The 26,591-nt window shown below is 42.2% G+C and overlaps 1 protein-coding gene across 3 annotated transcripts in view; it reads right to left on the reverse strand.

Moving 5' to 3' along the window:
* Window positions 1–1,776: 1,776 nt before the first annotated feature.
* The window catches only part of ddr1 (discoidin domain receptor tyrosine kinase 1), a 55,658-nt gene continuing 30,843 nt past the window's right edge, over window positions 1,777–26,591 (reverse strand). For 2 of the 3 annotated variants that reach the window (XM_085366440.1, XM_085366439.1), the window contains 16 exons: window positions 25,668–25,743; window positions 24,522–24,674; window positions 23,603–23,750; window positions 22,383–22,485; window positions 21,230–21,416; window positions 18,024–18,273; window positions 16,286–16,441; window positions 15,630–15,692; window positions 14,364–14,530; window positions 13,165–13,372; window positions 8,941–9,242; window positions 8,725–8,852; window positions 7,605–7,802; window positions 7,235–7,502; window positions 6,356–6,505; window positions 1,777–4,774 (listed from right to left, as the gene is read on the reverse strand). In XM_085366440.1, coding sequence (XP_085222566.1) covers window positions 4,634–4,774; window positions 6,356–6,505; window positions 7,235–7,502; window positions 7,605–7,802; window positions 8,725–8,852; window positions 8,941–9,242; window positions 13,165–13,372; window positions 14,364–14,530; window positions 15,630–15,692; window positions 16,286–16,441; window positions 18,024–18,273; window positions 21,230–21,416; window positions 22,383–22,485; window positions 23,603–23,750; window positions 24,522–24,674; window positions 25,668–25,743 — 2,698 coding nt within the window. In that variant the 3' untranslated portion in view covers window positions 1,777–4,633. Of the gene's footprint in view, window positions 4,775–6,355; window positions 6,506–7,234; window positions 7,503–7,604; window positions 7,803–8,724; window positions 8,853–8,940; window positions 9,243–12,173; window positions 12,294–13,164; window positions 13,373–14,363; window positions 14,531–15,629; window positions 15,693–16,285; window positions 16,442–18,023; window positions 18,274–21,229; window positions 21,417–22,382; window positions 22,486–23,602; window positions 23,751–24,521; window positions 24,675–25,667; window positions 25,744–26,591 lie in introns of all 3 variants that reach the window. The other variant, XM_085366441.1, reaches the window with a different exon arrangement.

Here is a 26,591-nt window from a genome sequence, read left to right on the forward strand (position 1 = left end):
TTCAGCCTTCGTTGATATAGTGTGAAAGTTGGCTGCTTGTATCAAATATTAAACATCATCTATGTTAGACTTATAATAAAATATATTTCAATCGATGAAACTTTTGATTTTTTTTTTGACAGATGTAATTAATAACAAGCACACACTGATTTTGAAAAGATTAACTTTATTAAAACATCTACAAAAATAGACAACACAGTGAATTACAATAGCATCAACGTAGCAAGCGTTCTACACAAACACAGAAGACCCCCAGTTGGGACAGAGTTTATATATTAAATGAAATTGTAATTCTGTCCTTAAAATATGTACATACTGTGATTTTTCAGCTTCAGACAGAACGGGACAAAAATCAGACAACAAGGAGAGCCTAAGTACGTATAGTATATATAAAAAAATATGGGTTTAGTTAAACTACAGTGTATCAAAAAGGACTCGTATGGCACAACCATTCACCACCGGTGAATTTGTTATTTCATGATGTTGATCAGGACTGATTTACAGTGCTGCTCTGTCGGTTAGGTAGATGCACTGACTCTACCGCAGTCAGACTGGGTCATTCAATATAAAGTCAGCCAAATCTATATAGCTATATATATATATATAAAAAGTTTCCACCTGACCCCTCTGAATCAATATATTTTTGGTACAATAATTCTATTTAACAAAGGCATGCAAAATATTACATTCATACCATAAATATTTTAAGAGTTGGTTAAAACTCTGTGCTTATTTTATTTGTTCTTTTTTTCTAATTTTTTTTAGCCACTTAAGTAAAAGAGACAGATGAAATGGGTGAAAAACATTTTAGTTGTGATGTAAATATTAAATTGTTATTAATAAACCCCCACCCTCACAATCTGGAGCCAATACCTCGTACTAGAGATGGACCGATCCGATATTACGTATCGGTCCGATACTGACCTAAATTACTGGATCGGATATCGGAGAAAAATAAAAAATGTAATCCGATCCATTAAATATCACGAAAGCACCTCACAAAACTTGCAACATGCCGCCGTAACTCACCTCAGAACGTTAGCACGTCGGAGCAGTATGCATCACGTGATAGAGCGGCTGTGGTCTGGATAGCATGTGGAGCTTCGCTAGCAACCCGGCATTTCATCTCCGACAAAGTTATCCCCGAGAGAAGTAAAGCAAGTGTGTAAGTCCATCTCTGAATGTTTGTAAAGCATTCCTGCGTTAAGCTTAACAAGCGACTGCCTCTCCTGCTGCTACTTCAATCATGAAACTGCTTAACGATCAGCTGATCGGCTTTTCTGTCGCGAGTCCGTGTCTCTAGTTTGCTTTTGGCCCACTTTGCACCAGAAAGAGGAAACCAGCGGCTGAACAACAGCAGCACGTTTAAGCTTGATCAGCTGTTGTTAAAATGTATTTAATATTACTTTCTACTCGAGGATCTTTTTCTATGTAGCTGACGCTGGTAACTGTGCAGGGGCGGATCTAGCAAAGTTTAGCCAGGGGGGCCGATAGGGCATTAACAGGGAAAAGGGGGCACAAAGACATACTTTTCTTTCTTATTCTCATTTAAAATGTCTAGCTTTTAATAAATAATTATCTGACACCCAAAGTTTTAATTTGATGTAAAATGAATAGAAGTCAATTACTGTATATAGTAACTATTACGTCTAATATATATACCCTAGTAAGCTATAGTACTTTTTCCTTTGGGAAGGTACCATCTGTGCAGTCTGCAATTTTGTTGAAGAAAGATGTTGAATCTATTTAATATTTCTTGAAAAATAATTGATTTCTGTGCATTTTTTTTTTCACACTGCATCAAATTAAGGTTGATTACGTCGATTAAGCATCATGAGGTGGAGCGTGAGGGGTGGTTCCCTATTTTTTATTTATTTATTTTTGTTGTTGCTGGGAGTTGGAACCCTATTAGTTAGGTTGCTTAATATTTATGCTAAGTACTCTTTAAAATACCAGAATAGGGAGGATGGTGCAGGTTTAAGTTTATTAGATTGATCAGTATTGCTGAACTATGAAATATTTTTTTTTGCATACAGGTATAACAGAATAGCTTTAGTGTAGTTGTTGTTTTAAACTTGAGTATGAACTTATACAAAATGCAGCAAGATATTTAAAAAACAGTTTTGTTGATTAAAAAACACCATATCGGATTCATATCGGTATCGGCAGATATCCAAATTTATGATATCGGTATCGGTATCGGACATAAAAAAGTGGTATCGTGCCATCTCTAGTATTTACTTAGCAAACTTTTTCTATAACCAATTTTAAGATGAACCTTGTGCAGAGTTTGCGTGTTCTCTCCCCTCTCTGGTTTTCTCCGGCAGTTCAAAGACGAGCGTGGGTTTGGGTAAGCCTGAATTGACAATAGGTGCGAATTTGAGCACGAATGGTTGTCTCTCTGTTAGCCCTGCAACAGACTGGCAATCCGTCCAGGGTATACCCTACTTTTACCCTATATCGACCCTCAATTGAACAAGTGGTAGAAGATAAATGTTTTTATTTTTAATTTAGTTTAACTTTTTGTATTTATTAAATAAGAACGTGTGAGTGAGTGAAGGTAGAATGAAACGCTGGTTGGAATTGACACTGGTGAGGACTCGAGTCTTTGGTACATGAGTTGCCTGCTCAGTCAAGTTGACTATAGGGGTGCTGGATCAATCGTAGCTCCAAAGCAAAACTACACTCATAATCTGTATGCTATAGAGAAACAGAAATAATGACAAGCAGCCTGGATGCCTGGATCTGATTTGCTCACAGGAGGAAAAAAAAAAGTGCATTCTGGGTAATGTTTCAAGGCTCATATAAGCATGTGGTTATAACAGATGAAAGATTTCCTTTTTTCTTTGCTGTTGCTTCATTGTCTGCTCAGCTTGTGGCAGTTTTGTTTTGGCGCAGGACAACATGTTCCTTTTACTCGATCCAAGTTTTTTACCTCAGATTTTGACAGTTGGAATCAATTTTTTTCAGGTTTGACAGTGTTTTGTAACTATTCCCTGCACTTTTAGCATTTCCACGTCTCGAAAATGCTAAAACGATAATTTAAATTAAAAAGTGTAACATCTGAACCCTCGCCTATGTACTTTGAGTTCCTATTATTTGGAAAATATTCATAGTATGAAGTATGTACAGGATAAGCATGCATGCCACATTTTTTGTACAAAAATATCTGCTGGTTCTGATGGGCTCAGGTGGGAGGCACTGATTACTTTCCATGGAATGACCCGCTTAATATCGGATAAGACACATAATATCCTTCTGAACAACGACACAGTGATACATTTGGATGAATGGAAACAGATTACTGGACGACTAAACATGTCAGCGCATTAAAAAAAAAAAAAAAATGAACAGAAGGTTGTCACACATTTCAAATTGAAGTAACTGAGGATGCCATTCCATTTAAAAAATAAAATATTTTACATCTAATGGTTTGGCGACGCTCTGTTGGAGAGGATTTTAAAAAAAGCATGTTTGACCTGCTTCTGTGATTCGCTTCGATCTCACTTTGGAAAAAAAAAAAAAAGCATTAGAATCCACATCAAAAGGAATCATCACAGAGATGAGTTTCATCACAGCCGGGGATTCGTGAAGGGTTTAAAGTGCAGCTGGTTTTTGGAATTTAAAAAAAAAAAAAAAAAGTCTTTCCTTTTTGATGAGTCACAGCCAAAACACCCGAGCAGGTGCATCTGAAGTCCCGTCCACTGCCTGGCTGGTGTTACATCTGCTTGGAAAAGCTGTTCCAGTTTGTGGGAGCAGCAAAGGTGTAGCAGAGTCTCCTCTTCTGCACCTTTTTCTCAGGTTTGAGAAGTTCATACAACCTGTTTTGTTTTTTCTTTTTAAACTGTGGTTCAAAGATGAAGTTCAAATATTTATTTTTGGGGTTTTTGACTACGTTGTTGGTGTTGACTTGATCACATTGCAGAAATAGGGCTGCTGTTGTCTGGTCCACATCATTTCACATTAGTCCACTAAAACTGACAACTCTGGATGTGGGTCGCTACGTACGGATAAGGAGCTGAGATAAAAATGAAATCCATCACTGAGGTTCTAGCTCAGCCATGTCTGTGTGCAGTAATTTATACATACTATAAGTACTGACACAATACCTGTCTGTGTGTGTGTGTGTTTGTGTGTGTTTCTTCTCTAGACATGAGGCATTCTCTTAAAACTTTGCGGGTCATGTGACCCACACCTGTCATCCTGTGTGGAGATGCTGAAAAAAACACAATCATTAAACTTCATAACTGCTCCTGATTTCCTACGTTTACAGAGTGTTTCCTGTAACTGAGCTCCTTAACTCTACAGCACATAATCACCAGTCACAGAAACCCTCCATGAAGAAATTAGATCCTATGCAGACCGCACCCACCACCAGTACCAGCACCACCACCCGCGAGAAATGTAGCTTAAACTATGTTAAGAGGAAGTTATCTTTGTCTTTGGGGTCTGATGTGGAATTAAAACCGAACCAGCGGTCTCTCAGCCCCATCCACCCAAAAAGTACAAAATATAAAAGCGAGCAACCCTTTTCGTCTGCCCCATATGTGTAGCCACCACCACGTCTTCCCACTGTGGGAAGTATGCATGAACGCACAAGCCTTTTCTTCTTATTCTGCTCCTCTGCTTTACTTTACACCATGTTCATGGCGTCCTCCGTAAGAAAGGAGTGGATGTAAGCGAAAGATGGGCGGACCTTGCAGTCTCTGTTCCAGCAGCTCAACATGAGCTCGTAGAGACCCTGAGGACACACGGCCGGCCTGCTCAGATACACCTGTGGGAGAGAGGGAGAGGGAGAAAGGTGCAGGAAGAGATTAGAGATCAGAGGCATTGCTTTGTTATATAGTATATCGTTTCCACACGGTACAAAAATCCCCTGTTTTAAACATATGCAAAAGTTATGAGTTTTCTCTTATTTTGATTTAATCTGGAGTGCAATTTATATTTTTAGCCTGTGGATTTTTTTTTTACTTGTTTAGGAATTATGTGAATCATAAAAGTGTAGTCTAACTTCACCAGTGCATGCAGTTTTACCCTTTTAAACTCAAGGAAAAGATTTGGCCCAATGAACGACCACTAGGGGGCGCCAGATATCGGACGAGTTTATACTTTCAAATCACTTTACACAAAAATTAAATAAGCTAAAGTGGAAATATGTGGAAGAATTCAAGAAAAGAGACGGAACTGATAAAGTCTTGTATGATTAATCAAATATTGAAAAAAATAATAGAACAACAAAAATCAGCACACAGCAGACTCATATCTTTATATTTTTCTAAATGTGCAGGCCGAGGCAGAACGGTTACTGGGGAAACTTTATATATTATAAAAAAATCCAACAAAAGCACAAAGTGAGCACTATTTAACCCATCCCCTCTCTTGGGTAACCCCGGTTCCTCTTTTCTGAACTGAGTGGTTTCTGTCACGTTTCAGAACAAAGTGGCAGAAGTTAGTGAGGCGAAGAGGGTCATCAAAGCAAGTCTTTATGGGAGTGAAGAACTGTATGAAGAACAAACAGGATATCTGATGAATATTCTCATACAACTATGATACTGAATCTTTTTTCGGTACTTCTGAAACAAATAAAAATAAACAAACAAACATCCCACCGTTATTTAATAAATCACTGGAACATAAAAGGATCCAAGCTGAATTTCAGTTCTGTAAAAGCCAGCGCTGTAGCATCAGCAAACGCATGTTTTGTTTATTTAAAATCCTCCATCAATCCTTTCATCATCTTATCCACTTATCCAAAGTCAGGTTGTGATGGCAGTATCCTAAGCAGGGTATTCCAGGCAACCTTCTCCCCAGCCTCACTTTCCAGTTCCTCCTGGGAGATCTGAAGGCATCCACAGGTCAGGCAAGATATGTAATCTCTCCCGCAGGTTCTGGGTTTACCCCAAGGACTCTTCCCAGTTGGGCATTCGTGAAAAACCTCTAAAGGGAGGCGCCCAGGAGGCTTCTTAACCAGATGCTTGAACCACCTCAAGTAGCTCCTTTTGACATGCAGAGCAGATCTACGCTGAGATCCCTCCAGATGTCTGAGCTCCTACCTCTGAGGCTTAGTCCAGCCAGCCCGTGCAGCTTCCTCTGCAGGGTGGCCGTGTTTGCAACCTTACATGAAATCGGTCATTTGATGCAGTTTGTTTGTGCTTTTTTTTTTTTTTCCCCAGGTCTGCTCAAATCACGATTAAGTTCACAGTTCGAAAGTGATATTTCAGCATATGATCACTAAACAGTAAAAACATGTTAAAGAGGTGGTTTCACCAGCTGGGATGGTGAATGGGACAAACAGTTAAGAAAAAGGATGGATGCTGTTTTAGTTCGTTTTAGTGTGTTTGCGTTTGAGATGTACCTGTCTGCCCTGGTCTCTGAAGAACTCGCCAGCATTGTCGATGACTTGTTCATCTGTGAGGGTGGAATACGGCTGCTCCTGACAAACGCTCAGCATCTCCCACAGAGTGACTCCGAACGCCCACACGTCGCTCGCCGTGGTGAACTTACCCTGTGATCAGACACCAACACACACCGATGCAGTCACCTTCGTTATCATAAACTCCATTACTGTAAAAGTAATCACATTGTATCATCTATGCTCAGCTTGTGGATCTGTTCTTTAAAATTTACTGACGGGATATTTGAGACATTTCACAGTTGGCCGGTAATTTCCTGTTTCTATTTTGGCTAAACTTTATGCTCTGTTACTGGTGTTTCCCCAAGGTGGACAGCGAAGCACTGTTCTGTGTGTAAGGGAGGTGGACCTACACGCACATCTGTACGGCTACCTTTCTGTGATCATTCATTGCCTCGAAAAACCGGCCTGTTATCATCATTAAGTTAATTTAACCCAAAAAGCCAGAAAATTCGAATTTCTTGAATTTATATTGAACGCTCTGATGAATAAATTAAATATCAGTTTCCATATATAAGTTTTAATGTATCTCACTGTAGCACTGCATGTGTTTGATTGTATAAATTCAGGGGGAAAAAACCCCATGTACACTGATGATGTCGAGGCCTCAAAAATTCCTGAATCTAATATGATTCACTTGCCGCCACATGACTGCATGTGTATGATGCATATAGGAAACATTAGGAAACTGAAGCCCCATAACTGCAAGTCAAACTGTGAACCACTGCAGTCAAATGTGGTCTAAGAAACTGCATAAAAAGAACAGTCATCTCCACGTTTGTTAATTAATCCAATATAAAGACAACATTCCTGTGCTCTCACCATGAGTATGCACTCCCAGGCCATCCAGCGTATTGGCAGCACGGCCCTGCCCTGGATCCTGTAGTAGTCTCCAGCGTACAAGTTCCTGCTCATGCCGAAGTCTGCGATCTTGATGTGACGCTCACCGCCTTGGTCCTCTCCGCTCTCGCCCCTCTCACCCCCAACCAGACAGTTACGTGTGGCCAGATCTCGGTGCACGAAGTTAAGCGAGGAGAGGAACTTCATTCCTGACGCAATCTGGCTGGCCATGGAAATGAGCGCTGGGTAACTGGAGGGAGGAAATTACAGATGGAAGAAAATAAAAACTGTTGCTTTGTGTGCGTCTGTGTGTGCTTTTAAGTATGTGTGTACATTTGTTCGCATGTCCTACCTGATGGTTGGCGTATTGTGTGAAGGTCCAGTTTTGTCCAGAAGCACTCGTTGGGACAAATACTGGTTCAAGTCTCCACACTCCATGTATTCGGTGACCATGCAGAGCGGATCACTGCTCACACACACTCCCAGCAGCCTGATTATGTTCGGGTCCTTCAAGCGAGACAGGATCTTCACCTCTTTCAGGAAGTCGTTCCTGTCGAGGTGAGAAGAAGTTGTTACATCAGAGATAAAAAAAAAGAGAAACAATTCCTTCTCAGGCTTACTGTTAAAAAAAAAAAGCATACTTAAATATTTATCAAACAACATGTTTAATGTTAACTCTGGGTAAAGTGAGGAGGTTGCCGACCCCCTGTGGTCAATAATCAACACCTCCAGCCTGCAGCTCCTTGTGGCTTTCCACACTTTTCACTTCATTGATTTGTTTTTGCTGCTCAATATGTTTGTGTAGCTCTGGCTCTCACTAACCTCAAATATAAATCTGTGGGAAGATGTTCCCTGAACATAAGCTCACACGTGCTGATTTAATCTGCTCAGAGCAAAACTCCGGGAGAGCCGGAGTAAAGAAGCAGCAGGTGAAGGGAGTCAAACACCTACAAGTCTACAGACACCCAGAAACCTCATCTAGTTTGTGCACATATGGCCAAAAAAAACCTACAATTAGTTCCAAGACAGAAACATGTCATTAGAGGTCACAGACAGGGAGAGATGTCTGCACAGTGATAGGCATCAAATAAGCAGTTGAATTCTCTTAATTAACTTTTGATCCACAGAGATCAGAGAGAGAAGCAGGCATTTATTGTAGAGGCAGTAATCAGCTCGCTGTCACCAGCGAGTGGCTTGTGAGTGATTTGTACATGAAAACAAGGTTTGCTTTACAAAAATGGCAACAAACTTCTACTAAAGGTTAACACTTCAAATAAAACAGAGAACCTGAGAATATCCAATGATTTGTTTTCAAATGACCACTAAATACTCCTTGATAATTAAGAAACTTATTAGGTTCAAGGACCTCAGGAGGAAGCGTGAAAGACAAGTTAGGGTGGGATAACAGAAAGAACAATTGTGAATCACACTGAAGCCAGAGTCCAGGCTGAGGCACATATGATGCTACAGACCTGGCGTTCTTGGAGGCGTCTGGGCGCAGTATCTTCACAGCTACCAGAAGGGGGCGACCTTTTCTCACATTGAAGGGGAACTCCAGTGTAGGAAGGTCCTGAGGGCTCTCGATTTCACACAGGTGTACCTTTCACCCAAAAAATGAAAAAGGCAGGCACTGTTAAAGCACACTCACCCTTCTACCCACTGGAGTTACTTTTCATCTCATTTCTCACCTCTCCAAACTGCCCCTCCCCGAGCTTCTCCTTGAAGATGAGACACTGGCGCGGCAGCTCTGGAAGCGGGGCAGCATCAGCTCCGGGGCTTGAAGAGGCCAAGGCCGGAACAGCGTAGGTGTTGTTGCCACTGACACCTTGCAAGCTCACGATGTCTGCCTCGGCATAGTGGGGGACGCTGGGGGGCATCGGGGGAGACACGGGCGGAGAGAGAGAAGGGTAAGGAGGGGACCCGGGGTAGGGAGGAGGCTCATCCTGTGCTGGGGGGAAACCTTTCTCCATGTCAAAGTCCAGACCACAAGCTGAAGAGAGGAGGAAGATGCAGAGAGGCTGGATGAGACTGAGAAACTACTGTGAGAGAAGAAATGTGTAATCAAATACATTTTAAAAACAGAGCTGTCTCTAAACAGTTTGGGAATTATTGTTGTGAAGGGATGGATTGGATCATTTGAGACTTGTTCAATAACGTTCAGCACATCTACTAGAAGAGTAAAACAGGCAAACTGAGTGAAATCACACACAAAAGGTGTTTTGACCTCACAAATTCACCGTTGTAAATGAGCAAATGATGGGCCCACACAGCTGTGCAGTCATTCATCTGCCTGGACGCTGAGCTAAAGGAAGAATAACTCAGAAACTGTCATCCAACAGAAATTCCAGCGCACACTGGGGATCTCTAGATCGTCTTAATTTATTAAGAGTCATCAGCAATCACAAATTTGTGAGCTCGTTTCTCACTGCGGTTGTGTCTGGTATGCTCATTCACACAATGCAGTGATGGCAGGGGAGACTTTTGCTTAAGCGGACACACTGAATCACCCCCATAAGAAATAAATCACGGAGGTCTGTGACGTGAAAGGCGTGAAGGTGCTGTCAAAATCAAAATCAGTGACACGCTCCTGACTGAAGGCTAAACTTTCTTACTTAAAAAACCCCAAAACCCTTTCATGTATTGCACAGCATCGGTCTATTCTGCTTAGATTTAAACCTAATTAAAATGTGCTGCTGCGCTTACTAATAGAATTTAAACAGCTCTGGAATATTTAATTTAACAAGGGGTAACTTTACATTCAACACAAACTCCTCTCATGAGGTTTCAACAGTTCATAAAAGTCAAACACTTGCGGGGAGTGTGGCCTTTGAATACTAAGTTGTTATATTTTTGTTAAAATAATAATGGGAACGATAAGAGACTTTTTAGTCCGCTTCAAGCTGAGCACCCACGGCCCCATGAATATTAATTATGTTTTAAACAACTGCTTAAATTCAGCATTTTGGACTTTATAATAATTAATAAGATAAGATAAGATAAGATAAGATAGAACTTTATTAATCCCTCGGGTGGGTTCCTCTGGGAAATTCGACATTTTTACTTAATGACAATTAAGTAAAAATTAAAATAAGCCACGTTGCAGTTCTGTACAGCTGTGATTGATTGCAAACAGCAGCATGCTAACAGGCTCACAGCGGCAGGACTAACATGTTAATTTTAAACAGGTAGCAAAACACAACGTGCACACGAGACTGGTCAAGATTAGTTTTACCGATTTTTGGCCATGAACCAAATTATTAGACAAATTAAAATTGTGACCAGATGACGTGAAGCGAAGGCATCACCGCATTTAGCCGTCGAGGCCAGTTTTATTGCGGTCCGTCCAATAATTAATGATTCAATCAAACCCACAAATGTGGAAGTCAATGGTGGGAACTGTGGAAGAGTCCAGGAACGACTGCAGACGTGGCGCCAGGATTACGATCCAGGACTGAGCCTTGTAATTAATTATTAATTCAGTGTTTTTAATAATGCTGCTTCTATTTATTAAAAACAGATAGACGTAAAGTTAAGAAAACAATGCTGTGATTTTTATTCTGCTGTGGATTGTGAAGACCAATGTAGGCTGACATTTAATTAAGCACCAAGTAGAGAAACAGAAAGACAGAAACTAGTGGGTGAGGTAGAAAAAATGCACATTGTTCTATTCAAACTTTGCTTTTGTGAAATGTCATTTGAAATTTTGAAAATAATAATTCACATTTTCTCTAATTTTGTCTCTAATACCACTTAGTACACAGCAACAAAAATTGTGACCTACTCAGAAGATGCTTAGAATTATTCGTCTGATAAAGTTTGTCACAATACTTCTTGTGATTTATGTCTTGTATACATTTGTCCTCTGATGTATTTTCTTTTTCTGTAAAATGAAGTTAAAAATGCAAGCTCACTAACAACAGTGAGCATAAATATTTGCAAACCAGCAAACAACACCGCTTGATCAATCACATGACGGTGACTCACTGCATTCAGCCATGCAGAGATGGTCAAGAGACCTGCTGAAGTTCAAACAGAGCATCATAATGAGGAAGAAATGTGATTTAACTGACTTTGAATGTGACACGGATGCTGGTGGCTGGTCTGAGTATTACAGAAGCTGCTGATCTGCTGGGATTTTCACACACAACCATTTCTGGGTTTACAGAGAATGAGCTCGAAGAGAGAAAATATCCAGTGACTCCTTTTTGAAGTCAGAGGTAAGAGGAGACTGGCCAGACTGCTTCAAGCTGATAGGAAGGCAAGAATAACTCAAATAACCACTCGTTATAAGCGAGGAGCATCTCTGAATGAAGAATGAAGAGAGAAGAGCATCTCTGAATGCACAACATTTTAAACCTTGAAGCAGATGGGCTACAGCAAGAAGACCACACTGGGTGCCAGTAGGGCACTTCTGAAGGCATAAAAAGGTGCAAACCTAATAAATTGGTCAGTAACTTAATTTCTCTTCATAAATAAAAGCTTTGAGTTGCTCAGTCACTCAGTGAAAGGTACAAACTACAGGGGGGGACCATCCAGTTGATCATTACAGCCATGCTGCTTAGTGCATCTAGTAGCAGCATGACTGCTAGTGTGACAGCTATGCTTTCAGCTTGGCTCAGCTCGCTGCAAGCTTTATAAAAAGAAAAAAGTCTGAGTCTGTTAGTCAGTGAACACTTTTAGAATTACCCAAGAGCCAAACCATCCCTTCAAACAAGCAATGAGTAATGTGAGTGGTGAGTGAATGAGAAATGAGTGGAGAGGTCAGACACATGCAAAATACACTAATTCTATGTAGGAAGAAATGTTTGTGTCTCGACTGCGACAGCACATCTGCCGTCTCGACTCAGGTAGTCACAGATGGATAGGTAGGTAATGAAGCAGGGGCCCCTCTTGACTGTTGGCCCAGTCTGAGGTCTCTTACCCTGGGGCACATTGAGGCTCTTTTCCCGAACCTGTGTGGAGCTGGGGACGACTAATGCTCTCGAGCCTTTTCTGTGATCTGGTAGGAGCAGGTAATGGGCTGGGTTGTTTAACAGCAAGGCTGGGAGTGCACACACACACACACACACACACACACAAGAGGATGCACGGGGCGAGGTGGGGTATACACAGGCACCACAAAGTGGATCGTACAACGCACAGAAAGTGGCACAAAGTACAAACACAGCAAAACAAAATACCAATGATTAGCATGACAATGTTAGCATATCCATCATAATAAAAGGGATGAGGTGGGGTTGCGCTGGCACATGGAGCACAGAACAAAAGTGCATTGCAAAAACAGGCAAGTTAACGTAACTCAGGCAACAATCAAACATAACAAGAACCAGTGGATAAAATAATGTTTCTGTTACTCGTGTTATTTCAAATTCACACAGGCGCCTAGTAAAGATGGCATGCCGACCTCCTGCGGTACAATGCAAGCAAAGGAATGCCTTTTATTTCTTTACTCGTCTTTTCCCCCCTCCCTTGTTGCTTTTCTTCCCTTTTCCCAGAACAATAGCTCTTTTGTGCCCCCTCTGTGCTGTGCATCTTCATGGAGGCCCTCTCCCTGGCAGGGTGTTTAGTTTGATTTACTTTAGCATGGTGGAACGTGTTGTAAAACTATTGTTTTCTTGACATTCATGCCACATTTTTTCCCCCCGTCTCCAAATGTGTTTGCTTTCTGATATGATCAACAAAGCAATCCGTATAAACCACATACATTATTGTAGAAATTTACACACTGTACATGTGGAAGAGTGCATCGTTTCCAAGCCAGCTGCAAGTGGCTGATCAATCTTTGTCACCATATGTTTAGCATCAATCAAAACTAAGAGTGATTTCTTTGGATTGAGCAGCTACAACAGAAATCTTTAACCCCTCAATGAATCAAACATTTCCATCCATATCCTACATAACTGAATAGGTACCTGTGCTGTCTCTGTGATCTCGGGGCCGGAGCAGGGCGCTGGGCTCCTGATACTCCCCTTCTGCCTCTCTGTCGTGGTCTCGGTCATCTGGAAAAGTGTGGATGCGCTGGTAGCGACTCGAGTAGCTGTGGGTGTTGTTGATGACCACGTTGTCTGAGGGGACCGAAAGGTGAACCCGCAGCTCATCGCTGGACAGACTGCCTTGGGCCTGGGGAGGGCAGAGTATTCAGGCAATATAAATGCACCATCTGAGTCTCCGGAGCAGATGTGTGATCAAACCGTGAAAACGGGCACTGATCGTTACACAATTAGCAATAAATGTAAAATGATTCCCACTACACATCCAGATGGAAATGCAGAGTGTCTCTGCCAAAAGACTGGCAGTTGTTATCTCAGGATGCCATCAATCACTTAAAATTGGGTAAAAGGAACAGCTCAGGCTAATCACATTTCTCGCTTAGAGCCATTTATTCAGCAGAAAGTAGTTCCCCTTGAATCTGTTAACAGCAAAATTACCGTTTACCATTTTCGGTTCTCTAGAAAATTATCGTAATTTTTGAGGTTTTCAAGGCTTTCTGCAAAAGTAAACAAACATGTTTTAGCTGGAACGAGCGTGGGAAAAAACAAAAGTTTCAAAAGTTTGGCTAATAAAATCAGGACTATGTTTAAGAAGAAAAAGCCCACACTGCTCATTATGAGTATATAATGAGTTGGCTTTTCTGTAGAGCTGCTCATTTGAAGTATTACTATACTCGTGCACTAAAAGTATCCCACAGTGCACACATACTTTAAAATGGGCTGGATGTGGTGACCCTAAACCCTCCCTTACTTATACTGCAACACACCTGGGTTACTGGGGGCTTCCCATGATGCACTGAGTGTTTCCTTTTCACTTTCTGCATGTTTATACACCACTCTGCATTTAATCATTAGTCATTATTAACCTCTGTATCTCTTCCACGGTGTACCTTTGTCCTGTATCATCGTCATGTTGGAAAGTTTAACTGACTACACAGTAACCTACATAAAATTCCCAAAACAGGGAATAGGGGAACTGTGAACGAATGACTGACTTTGGATACAACCCAAGATCGGATGAATATAAACCACTTGGGATAAATAAGAAAATGTTTCATGAGCTGATCCTCCATGAGCGCCAGTTTAAAAAGGAATGCCATGTGACCCGAGTCTGGACCCACCTTTCCCAGTAACTTTTTCCAGTACTGCCTCCAAAGAATGACAACTATCACAGCCAGGAGCAGAAGGATGATGCCCACCAGGCAGCCAATCAGAATGGCTGTATTGCTGCTGTCGTCTTTAGCCACGGGAAGCCCCGCCCTTGGAGTAACAGCAGCAAACGCCGGCCCTGGAGAAGGCAAATAGAGGATGAAATGTTAGCATGTTTCCTTGATTTCCTAAAAGTTGCATGCGGGTCTGACGTCATGTCTATCGATCACCATGCAACACCGGGGTCTTCGTGTGTGGGTGTTTGTGAGAGACCGCACGCTGGTCTGAGTTAATGCTCTGGTCAGACTGCGAGGATTTGCTCTTTCGGCACAGTCACGCTCTCACTGAGGTCGCGGTTTCATCAGGCTTACAAAGCATCTGATAGGGATTGCCTGTGTGAGAATGCATTTAGTATGCCCGCTCATACCAGAGAGCTTCTCAGAGCCCGCTGCTGTGAGAACAGTATGTCAACACTGGCTTTATGCAGCGCTTTAAAGTCAACTATTAATCAGAATCAAGCAGCTATTTCTTCTCCTTTGAAGGTCAAATGTGGCGTGTAATTTGAAAGATGAATGAAAGAGTTTCCTCGGTACAGTTTAGTGTAAACTTTTGCCCATAAACAAACTCTTACAGGCAACAGAGAAACTCATGCAATATGGTGCATAATGCATTTCCGTAGATGTGCGCACATAAATGCATATCATCAACAAACACACACCTGCGCCCACGCTAATGCGCGCACATTTACCATCAATTGATACATTACAATGTCAGAGCAGAAGACGGCCCCTTTCTGTCTGTCACTTCAACACCATGCGGGTAATAAATAAACCCAAACAAAGCCCTTCAACCGCAGCCAGTAACGAGGACAAAGCAGCATACACGCCACAGAAAACCATTTCCAGCTTTCTAAAAAGCCTGTTATTGTCTAGCTGTGGAGACTAGAGCCAGTTCCCGAAAAACATGCAGTTTGTGAGACCACAGGAAGCCCAGTTGTTATTCATACATAAATAAATTTTACTATAGCTCGGTTAGTGTTTTCTCCTCCAGCTGTATATCTTCAAACCCAGGGGAGAGAGCCCGGTGCCAAAGACTGCCCCTGTAATCCTTCTCCCATTATACTTCATACTCTCTACCGAGCAATGGGACAGTTTTAAGATGTTGGAGGAGGGCCAGAGTGGATGGAGTTAGCTTCCCCACCCCTCTGATCGTCCCCTCTTCTCTTTTTTTCCTCTCACCTGAAAGCGTCCAGTTACCAGTGGTGTCCATCATGACAGCGGTGGTGGTGGTGGTGGGGGGTTCTGGAGGAGCGAGGGATGGACAAAGGAGGAAGGCATGAGAAGAAAAGTGATGGAGACTCAGAAGAGAGTGATGAGCAGAGGAAAAAAAGTCCTGGAAAGCAGAATTCTGCCTTTTTTCTTTTACTCCGATACAGCAATCTTTAAAGTTATTAAAAAAAAACCATAATGAAACAATTGACCTTTAATTTTAAGCCTGATTTCTCCTTTAAATACAACACACTGTGTTAGATAAGGATCGGGCACAGAGGTTCAGGCAAAGAAATTTCAGAGCTCGTGATGACGACAGAGGCCAGTCAAACACGTGCCTCCTTTGGTGCTGCATGCCTCTGGATCTGCTTCATACGCATGACACAGATGCACTGCCAACATGCTTACACTCATGGCAACTGGAAAATAAGAGATAGGAGATGATAGAGAGATCAGGGGAATTAGAGATGTGGTAGAGCGCAGCATGGACCACGGAGGGGTAAATGAAAGAGCACGGCAGGTGATAAAAGGAGACAACAGAGAAGGAATGGTAAGTGGAAAGAGTGAGAGGGGAGATAAATGTTGGGGTGATGAGCAGAGGAATAGAGGGGAAGCGCAGGACTCACCAGTAGGCCCGGTAGTGGAATTGAAGGCACCGCGGCTCGATGTGGGAGCAGAGGAGGTGACATTAACAGGAGGAGGAGAAGATGATTTGGTGCCAGGAATCTTGGGAATATTTGGAGGAAATAAATCAGTGTCTGTGACATCCTCCTCAAACGGCTCTGAATAACCAAAAAGAGACAGAGGGGAGGGGGAGAAGTCAATTTAATGAAAATAAATCATGTTTTATGTGTTTAGAGGGTTTTGTGTGACGCAGCACACCTTCTGGTAGCCCTCAGCTGTGAGGAAACAGTGACTGTGGTCACAGCTGGTTGTTATTCCAGAGAAAGCCAATTCATTTCATTGGATTTAATTACCTTGTCTTTGACTGGGAACTGATCCTTTCCTTATCGATTAGCATGACTGATTGTGTTAGCTCACTAACCCTCGGCAGGTAATCAAATAACATACTCTGCTTTGTTTGCACAACACAGCCAGCATCTCGGTCTTGTAGCTCACGTATGACTAAATGTTAATGCAGGAGTCGACCGGGGAGCTGGAAGGAGTTCGGTTTGTGAAAGTTGACAGCAGAGGAGCTCTGAGCATACTCTCAGCTGCTGAATGCAGAATGAATGAGCGCCGAATGTTTATATGGACCCCCTAATGTGAGAGATAGACTGTAGACATACGTGATTAGAGGGTGTAAGGAACATCTGACTCTGAAATTACCTCTAAGCCAGCAATGCTAGCCCGGTGGATAGTTGAGTAACAGGTTATCAACCAGGCCGACCGCTTTGTGATGCCAGATGTGAGCCAGCTCTAACTAACACAGCATACAGCTGCATTTGTCGGTAGTTTTGTGAATAAAGTCCGTTACAGACTTCGTGCGACCTTTCTTTACGTGTCAGACGTTTGAACCAAACCTCATTTGGTCATTTATCACCAGTGTGGCTCGAGTCCAGCAGCAAGACGTGTCAGGCCACTGCTGGGTCCACTGATCTGAGCCACCTGAGTTTGGTGAGATAACTCGGCTGATTCTTATCCAACTACACCTGACAGTGTTTTTAACTAGAAAAGACAGCTTAATTAGTCACAGTAATCTGAAGCTGAGAGCAGAGGAGTCCTCTATCCGACTTTGACTCAGATAGGCATGAAACTCATCTTTCTCTGTTCGCCTTCATGCTGCGCCTGATTGTTGGAACCTAGACACAGATAATGAAGACAACAGATGGAGGGAAAATAGTCACTTTTTTAAAAATAGTGTTTTAGATCAGGTAGAAAAGAATGAACGCTAATTATGTTCACAGATGGGCTGCTTTGGGTTTTTAAAATTCTGAATAGGAAAGTACTGATAATGTCTCAGAGAATAGCATGATTTTTCTGTTCATGTCCAAAAGAGGACTCTCAAATGCTGAACATGTTGATCAGTTAAAAGGCTGAAAGCTTCACTCTAAAAGCCACAGCAGCTCCACTTTACTTAAATTTTACACTGAACACCTGAGGAAAGCTGATTGCTGTAGCATGGATGAAAATCCAATCTCTCACAGGTCGGTATTTTTTGGCTTTTTGTTTTGGTGCCATCTATATTTAGCCTTTCCCTAGACAAAGCTAAATCTCAGCTTGACTTCCACGATAGTGCAAGTTGCTAGGATATGTGTGATGTAAGCGCCTAGCGTCTATAGAAGCAATAACCGCCTGCCAGAGTGGCTAAAATACACATCTCACAGATGAAAAAAAATGGACAAACTCAATTGTGTTTCCTACCAGAGAGGAAAGATATCTCGCTGATGAGCAGCCAACGGTCGGCAAAGTAGAATTTGCAGCGGAGGATCTGAGCCGGCCGGCCGCCCAGTGGGAGAGAGATGGGTCGTGACGAGGGGTCTTTTAGATCCTCGAGGGGCACAGGCAAGGTGAGGGCAGGAGAGGACCATGGCTGGAGGATGCCAGGCTTAAAAAGGCACTCCACTTTGCTGAAAACTCTGACACCCTGTGTGTGACGGTTATTACTGTGCACCTAGAGGAAGGAGAAAATTGTGTGAGTGCAGAGAAGCAAAAAAAGAAAGAAAAAGTTGCAATCAGTTACAAAATCTTTTCACTACCTATAGCTCATGGAAATATCTGGAAAACCTTTAGACCTTTGTCATTCATTATCCGCGGAAAGGCAGGAAGAGATTAAATTAACGCACAAAATTAATGACACATTCTCTTTCTGTTGAGCCATAATTGCTTTGGCACGACTTAGAGCAGAGCCGGGCTGCAAATTAACAAAATTAGAACACAGGAGGAGAGAAGGAGGGTAGAAGAAAAGAAAGTGTATGACAGAAGAGAAGAGAATAGAGGATATATCTTCTCTGTTTTACAAGCAGGGAAAGGCCAAAGACGGAAGAATCCATAAAAGCTGAATTAATATACGAGGAGTCGTTGTGGCTGGAAGCGGAAAGAGGAGCTTGACAAGAAGAGACGAGGATGTGGGGGAAGATGGAGGTTGGTCAATTGAGGTCAAAAGTATAGATCTAAGAGACTGAAAATTAAGAACGAGGTTAGCTGTAAACCTTACACACTGAAAGGCCAGCTGCTCTAACCTAATCCACGTGTTAAGTCTCTCTCACACACACACGGCGTGCAAGTGTTTCTGTTTGGAAAGGGGACAAAATGGGGTGTGTGGGTATGCACTGGAAGCTGGTGGTAGAGGTAGAGCTCTGATAAGTCAACAGAAATAAGGAAATTTACTACTCCTTCAGGGAATGCAGCTGCAAAAGCTTAATGTAAGACACACGTTAAGAAATCAAGGGATATATTTGTCTACGTCCACATGCACGGGCAAAAATCTTGGACAAAAAGGCCCAAAGAACAGAACAGAAACTTTAGAAAATGTGTAAGAAGTGCAGGTTATGGCTGACAAAATGTCAAAGGGCAGATTTCTCTTATTAAACACAGTTTGAGGAAGTGCGGTCTTCAGAGACGAGTCAAGCCAGAATCAGGTTCAGGTTCCCTCTCCTTGTTTATTTGACCTGTGTGTCTGACATATCCGCTCGGGCAGGCTAGTGTAACGCTGCGTGTCAGTTGAGGTTAGTGTATGAAAACGACTGGGGAAAAGGCAAGAAAAACAGGATAAGCGTAGGAAAAACACCACGAATACCGCTGGGAGAGATTTTTAAAAGGTAACAGAGGTAAACTGTGGAAAAACACGTGGAAAAAGAAAATAAAGATTCAAAAAATGTTCAGTCACTGTCAGGAGATTTTAGAGTAATTACTTGTGCCCTTTTTAAGGCATGCAGGCTGTTCAATCCACAGAGATGTATATGGTGCTTCTCACCCAAACCGACATTCCAGTCCGCGTCCAATAAGACAACACAGTTATAATTCAAACTGGGTTGCTTCACACCATTATCCCCCTCATTGCTCCACAAACTAACCCCAAAAGCCGCACAGACGCACAAACAGACTGTGATGCAATTTGGTGGCTCCCAGAGAGACGAGCACTGATGCACTGTCCCATCATAAACAATGGCACATTCAAACTAATTAAATGGCTGCAGAGCTATTCCAGTAAAAATGTTGCTTCCTGACGCTGCAGATAAAGGAACTTAGTGCTGTTTAAAAAGAGAGACACACAGACACATAACGGTGCTGATGGAGTTCGTTTTAGGGCCCGAGCTGCTTGGAGACAAAGGAATTTCTAAGCAGTTTCATCAGATGGAGAAATGGGACATGATTGTTTTGGGCTAATGAGATAATTAATCAACCAAAACAATGTATTAATTACAAATACTTCTTTGTCAAGTCAATGGCCTGTTCATAACACAGGAAGACAGGAAGACAGACACAGAGCAGTTAACAAAAGTTAACATTTTTGTGCCTTCGAGAAGCTGGACGCATCGAGGTGCTTCGAACGTTCAGACTGTAGCCCATAAAAAAGAAAGTTTGATTCGACTGCTGTCTGGTTTTCTCAACTTAAGTTTTGGAGGGTTTTTTTGGCAGACAGTTAGAAAAAAAGATCTTCATTTTAAGCTGAAAAGGATGATATGCATCAAAGACGCCCCATTTACTGAGCCGTGCTTTGAAATGTATCACACAGACAAAGAGACTCCTGTTGGATGGAAACTGTGGAGGGTTTAACTGCCAAAAAAATAAATATCAACTACATAAATACATTTATATGATCTTAAATGCACCAATCAATTTAACTGTTATATATAGAGAGAAATCTCAGTTTTAATAAGCTCCTGTGTTCCTTTCCCTCCTGGTACTGATTGCCCTGTTTATACATGTATGATTTTTCCTTTGTATTTTCCCTCATATTTATTCCCCAAAATGTATTTATTTTTGTGTTCGTTCTTTATGCATTTCTGCTTATAAAGGGGGGATTATTCAAAGTGTAACTGCACCAGCCAGAACAAAGCTATTCGTTTTCTACCAGCGGGAATACACGCAAAGAAAAAAACAATACAGAAATAAATCCATAAATAAATGAGTATTTCTTAAATTAATATTAATACATGGACGTGTGAATAAACAGGGGAGAGCAGGAGGAAGTAAATGGAAACCATTTATGCCACATTTTCTTTAATAAGTCAAGGTCTATGTTCAATTTTAAACTGTAAAAATGTAGATTTTAATGATATTTACCGACTCTTTCTTTCATTTACTATGGCAGTTTCACATCTCCATGAACAAAGTCCTGCCATGTCCTCTTAACCATTCACCCAAAACAAAAACACAGGAAATGCACTGAAATGTGACCTGATATGAGATTATCTCAACACATGAAAAACTGGTTTGCGATAAAATGAGTGACGATTTTTAAAGATGATCATTCTTACAAGGTGGATCTCCTCCAAGGCACAGACCATTGACTATCGCTTTTAGCCGCAACGGCATCTCTGATTTACACTATCTGCAGAGGTAACAACGCCCTGCACAGATTTATACACGCACTACTGCACACAAGCACAACTTCGAGTGCCTACCTGCATGTGGTGGAAGACTCGTGGTTTCTCAAAGTGGAACTCAATATCCACGCTGCCTTGCCCGAGGGATTCCCGGCTCCAGCCCAGGTAGTCATACCCAGGCCACACCCTCAACTCCTTAGTCTTTGTAAAGTCGTCTCCTCCCAGGACACCGTCACACAGCTGACCAAGCCCTCCAAACTGTATCCTGCACACAAACAAGCAACAGGTAGCTGTAGCTAAAGAGGTAGTGCAAAGTGTTGAAGTGTCCTCGGGCACTTATTGCATTGCTACTGAACCCCAAATTGGCTTTTGTGCGCACCAGAGGTTAAAAGAAGAAAGAGAGAGAGAAAAAGTGTATAATGGCACAGAATAAAGCACCAATTGTGTGTCTGAGTGTGGCTTTTAGAGCTCAGTAAGAAAAGAAAGTGCTTTGTAAGGACCCGTACATTTACCATTTAAAGCAGAAATAAAGCTGTGTGCACGAGGATGCACACACACTAACACAAGTTCAAACACAAACCTTAACCCCACTTCGTTTTCCCCCTACAAACACACACCTCAGCAAACAGCAAACACTAAGCAACAGAACTGGATCCCCAAACAGTTCCCCCCACTGCCGACCATATGAGCCCTCGCCCGTGCGTTTTGCTACGGGAGCGTCTGGATTACATCAAAAGTGCTACATCACTGGCTAACAAAACATTTCAGCCCCATTAAGCGCACAGCCCACGCAAGGGTGGACACCACCCCCATTTCCCCCCCTCCATGGCTCCCTACCAAAAACCTCACGGCCAGGAAACATGCCTCAAATCCCCGAACAACTAAAGAAAATAATGTCATTCCCTTTCGATTAGGCCGACTGGATAAACCTCATGAGAGGATTTGGCTTCAGAGCTAGCAGATGTGATAAGCACAGTTTTTGTTACTCCATTGATGAAGTCACAAATATCATCATGATAGCGCTTCACCCCACATTTCTGGGTGTCACTAATGTGGTGTGAATTGTTGTCATGATCATATTTCACATTTGCCGCTGCAGTGCCGTGATTTATAAACGAGGCCATGCCTGCACATTTCCATTAAAGCGAAATCCAGGCGTTTATGGAAATCCAGCATACTTGTGCATAAAAATGAAAATGGAAAAGATGCTCGGAGCAGATGTACGTCTTACCCTTGTTCCGTGCTCCCATCATAGGTGGAGTCGTTGAGATACACAGACATGCCGGGCAGCTGCATGACATGACCCACTGGAGCTGTGTAAGCCTTCAACCCATCTGAAACACGGCAAGACGGGAAGAAATATTAGTCGAGAGGTCCTTGAAACAAGCATTTTTTTTCCCGTTTTCATTGTGAGTAGTTCAACATGTACAGAGCCAACAGAAATCCCAGCTGCAGGGAAGAACTGCTACAGCTGGATTTCAAGCAGTAAAACAAACTAAAAGGCCAGCTTCTCGGGCCTGCTTGGCCCAGTCACCATCCACCAGCGGAACTCGAGCCTCCTTGCCTCTAATGTACACCTAATCAGCCCACTCCCTGAGAACAGAGGTGACGTCAGTAACGCTGACTCCAGCCCGGTGCTTTGCTACCCAAAATAAACACAATTCTTCACATAACATATGTGCAGCACACCCTGATTGCACATAAACATGTGTCTTTAGATGTGAGTATTTGCAGGTACCGGTGTGCGAGTGCTTGAGAGCCAAGCAGGTCCAAAGTTAAAGCTAAGGAATAATAATGGGGTGACATTGTGCTGCCTCTCTAAAATCTGATATGGAATGAAATAAAAGGTCAAATATGTATAATTTGACCTTTTATTTCATTCCATATCAGACTTTAGAGAGGCAGCATTACATTGTGTAGATTCTGCATAATCTCCAGCCCGTAGGAAAAACGAAAAGGGAAAAGAGCCGAAAGCCACATTCAAGCATATTTCAGAGGGATGGTGTCCCTGAAGACACAGACCGGGAACTGGTCTTTTAGTGCCAGTGGCAGTTGTGATTTACTGACAACCCAGTGAGCGTCTGAGGGAGGTGGGTGGGGCAGGATAGGAGACATAAATACTCAGTGAGTCAGTGTTGTGCTTCAGCAAACATGGAGACCAACACCATTCATCAATATGGGGCTTCTTTTATTTGGCCAAATCCCACAAAGGCTGTAAATTTGAATGCCTCAATTCGATGTATGGAATGCATGGAAAAAAAAACAACCCACACACTTGTGATCATTACCATCTGATACAGGATCAAATCTGGGACGACAGCCAGCTAAGCCATCTTCACCATATGAAATATTTTATCTAAACTGGAGGGCACGCATCGCCTAGCACAGACAAAACGAGTGTTCGTAAAATCGGGGACGTTGTCCATCAAATCCACGCTCATGCACACTCACCGTTCCAAAGGCAGCCATAGAGCTCCACCCGAAGACAAACGCTCATAACCCGGTCGGCGAGGGGGTAGAATCGCACCATGCGAGCCACAATGGGAGGTCCGAGGTCTTTCAGCACAACATCATAGGTGTTCTCATTACCAGACACCACCTAGGGGAGAGCAGTTCAAATATTCAATCACACAGCATGTTGTTCGCCTCTGCTAATAACTGTAAGGTTGAATAAATCCACACCTTAAGGCGCCCAGATTTTATTCAGAGTGCATTTTCTGAATTTGTTAATCCAAGAGGGGCTGAAATGAACCGACTGAACTTTTTCTTTAATACATAAAGGTGCAAAGAATGATTGATTTGAGAGGTTAGAGCCGCAGGCTGTTTTTAGATGAAACACATTAACGCAAAAAAAATTACTTCGGTTTGCAGTTTCTCAATATTTGTTGTGTGTCAATATAAGGTCCAGAATAGTAAATGCAAGTGAGAGCCAAACAGTGTAACCTTCCTTAAACATTTTGTTGTCGGAGTTTGTAATTCCCAAGCTGCCATGTAAGAGTGGTACAAAACACAGAGTACCATGTATCACCAAATCAAATATTCAACAGATGCAATAATAGAGGCCGGAAGCTTGGCTTAGTTCCAAACTGCTCAACTTCACAATGAATAATAAGTAAATCAAATGCAAATGAATTATACAGATAGCTGTGATTAACACTTCATTTATACTCAACAGCCCCAGGATATTAAGTCGTATCCTATCAATAATGGAGTCGCCCTCAGCAGTATGTTTCTTGTGTTGACACCCCACTTGCTCATTTAATGACATTCAAACTGTTATTTCGCTCCATTTGTCTACCAGGCGTGACAGAAACAGAGGGATCCAGTTCATTTGTAATCAAGGCGAGGACGTGAGAAAAATCCCACTTACATCTTGGCCCCAGCGGTCCTTCCAGGTGATCCATTTCTCTCCATCTCGGGAATAGCGGAGCCGGTAACTGCGTGCAAATTCCTGACCGTGCCCATCAGCGTGGCGACCTTGAGTGCCGACCAGAGCCAGGAAGTGGAGTCTGCGCAGGTCAATCTACAGATGACAGATGATCATAACGTATGTCACTCAGAAAGCTGGAAATGCCAACAAGATTTAAAAGTACTGGGATGCTTCCAAACTCACCTACATTTACTCATATTGTTCAATTTCAATATATTTTAGGACTTATTTTCATATGCTTACGATAGTCTAAAAAGTGTGTGCTCAGAATGCAAAGAGCTGATTTGGGAGGATATCGATGACCTTGATGTAGAGAAAAGATGATTAGCGCGGTCTAGACTGACAAATATGTGTTCTTGTAGGATTACAGTTAAGAGCTTCTTCACCACTGCAATTTCAATGATTTTTAAAGATAGAAAGGAGAACTCATGAAGAGCATAAAGAGATCTTATCTGTCTTTCAGTATCTACTAAAAGCTGGGAGTGACACACGCATGCATTAGGAGAAGAAAAAGGAAAACAGCGACCCTGCTTCTGCCCAGATGTAACAAACACAACGACTGGTAAAATAAAATCCTATCTTTGTTGCACTTTTTGCACAACTGTAACAAATATCCATCCACCCGATTTCTTAACCTTTGGAGTCTATCCTAACTGTGATGGGTGAGATGCTGTGTATGGCCTGGACGGATCACCAGTCCATCACAGGGACTAACACAGAGAGAAAGGCAACCTTCGCATTCACATTCATTCATGTTTGTAGCTGTGGGAGGAAACCAGAGTTCCTGGAAGCGGAAAAAAAACCGCACATGCACAAGGAGAAAACGCAGACTCCACATTTTTTTCCTAAATGTTTAAACAGTATATTTGCACTTTATTATTATGCCCAACGAAACCTTATAGCTTCTGTAAAACCACCTCAAAGTAAAAATCTGTCTGAATTATTGAACAGACTTTTATAACGGTTACAAATGCACTCAGACCTCGTTAATCATTAAATATCAATCAATACCTTTCACCAAACCAGCAGCCGTAGTGAGCAATAAGTGCACCTGCATATCAGAGCAGAAAAAGATGAGCATCCCACCTGAAGGTACTCTGATCCGCTGGGGAACACGGATCCTAATGGACACCACGCTCCGTCCCCCTCTCCAGTACTCAACCTGAGAAAGAGACGGAGATAGAGAGAGATGATAATGTCAGATAACAGTAAAGGAAAACAAACTGCAAGTTGTTTAAAGCGAAAACACAAATCGTAAGCTCACGAAATCCCAGTCCCACACGCAAACACTCGCACGCAGATAGAAACATGACTACCGGCAGACTGCATCAAATCCCCGAGTGCCGGCAGTGTGCAGAGGTACAAGTGAGAATTCAGCACAAACAGTCCAGTCCTCCACCAGCACAAATTGGATTTTACAGCAGCCAAACATTCACATATAAATATGACAACACTCTCTGAAAAAGAGAGAAAGATGCATAAAAACTGGAAATGGCTAAAGACAGAGAGACTGAGAAAACCTGCAGAGCCCTGTTATTACTGTATATTGATTTTTAGTTGATGTTGAATCTGTTTTTAATTTCACTTTAGGGTCCAGAGTGAATTTCCTGCTTTCAGTGTTTAAAAATGTTGGTTTCAGTTTTTATATATAGTTTTTATATGCATATATATTTATGTATTTTGCATTAGAGTTTGTTTATTTGTCTAGAATGTGGTTTCAGTTTTCAAAAGTCTAGTTTTTATCTTGAAATGTTTTTGCGCACTCCGTTTAGTTTAGTTAACCAACCTCATGGAAAAAGCAGAGAACACAAGCGGCTCATGAAGAGAGGAAACGAGATGAAAGGAGCAGAGTGAAAATTACCGGCTCCTCCACATTCTTCAAACCTCACAACAAGATCTGTGTGGTGTCGAGCGTCAGGACCAATCTTTGCTCGCAGGCCTGCCACGACCACACACGCACCAAAGGTTTTCACTCAGCCCAAACCCTAACCCTGAGAAGAAAAGTTCATA

Source organism: Diplotaxodon limnothrissa, linkage group LG11 (genome assembly GCF_057381915.1).
Source record: "Diplotaxodon limnothrissa isolate DT_005_m linkage group LG11, D_limnothrissa_male_GT1.1, whole genome shotgun sequence".
NCBI lineage: Eukaryota > Metazoa > Chordata > Actinopteri > Cichliformes > Cichlidae > Diplotaxodon > Diplotaxodon limnothrissa.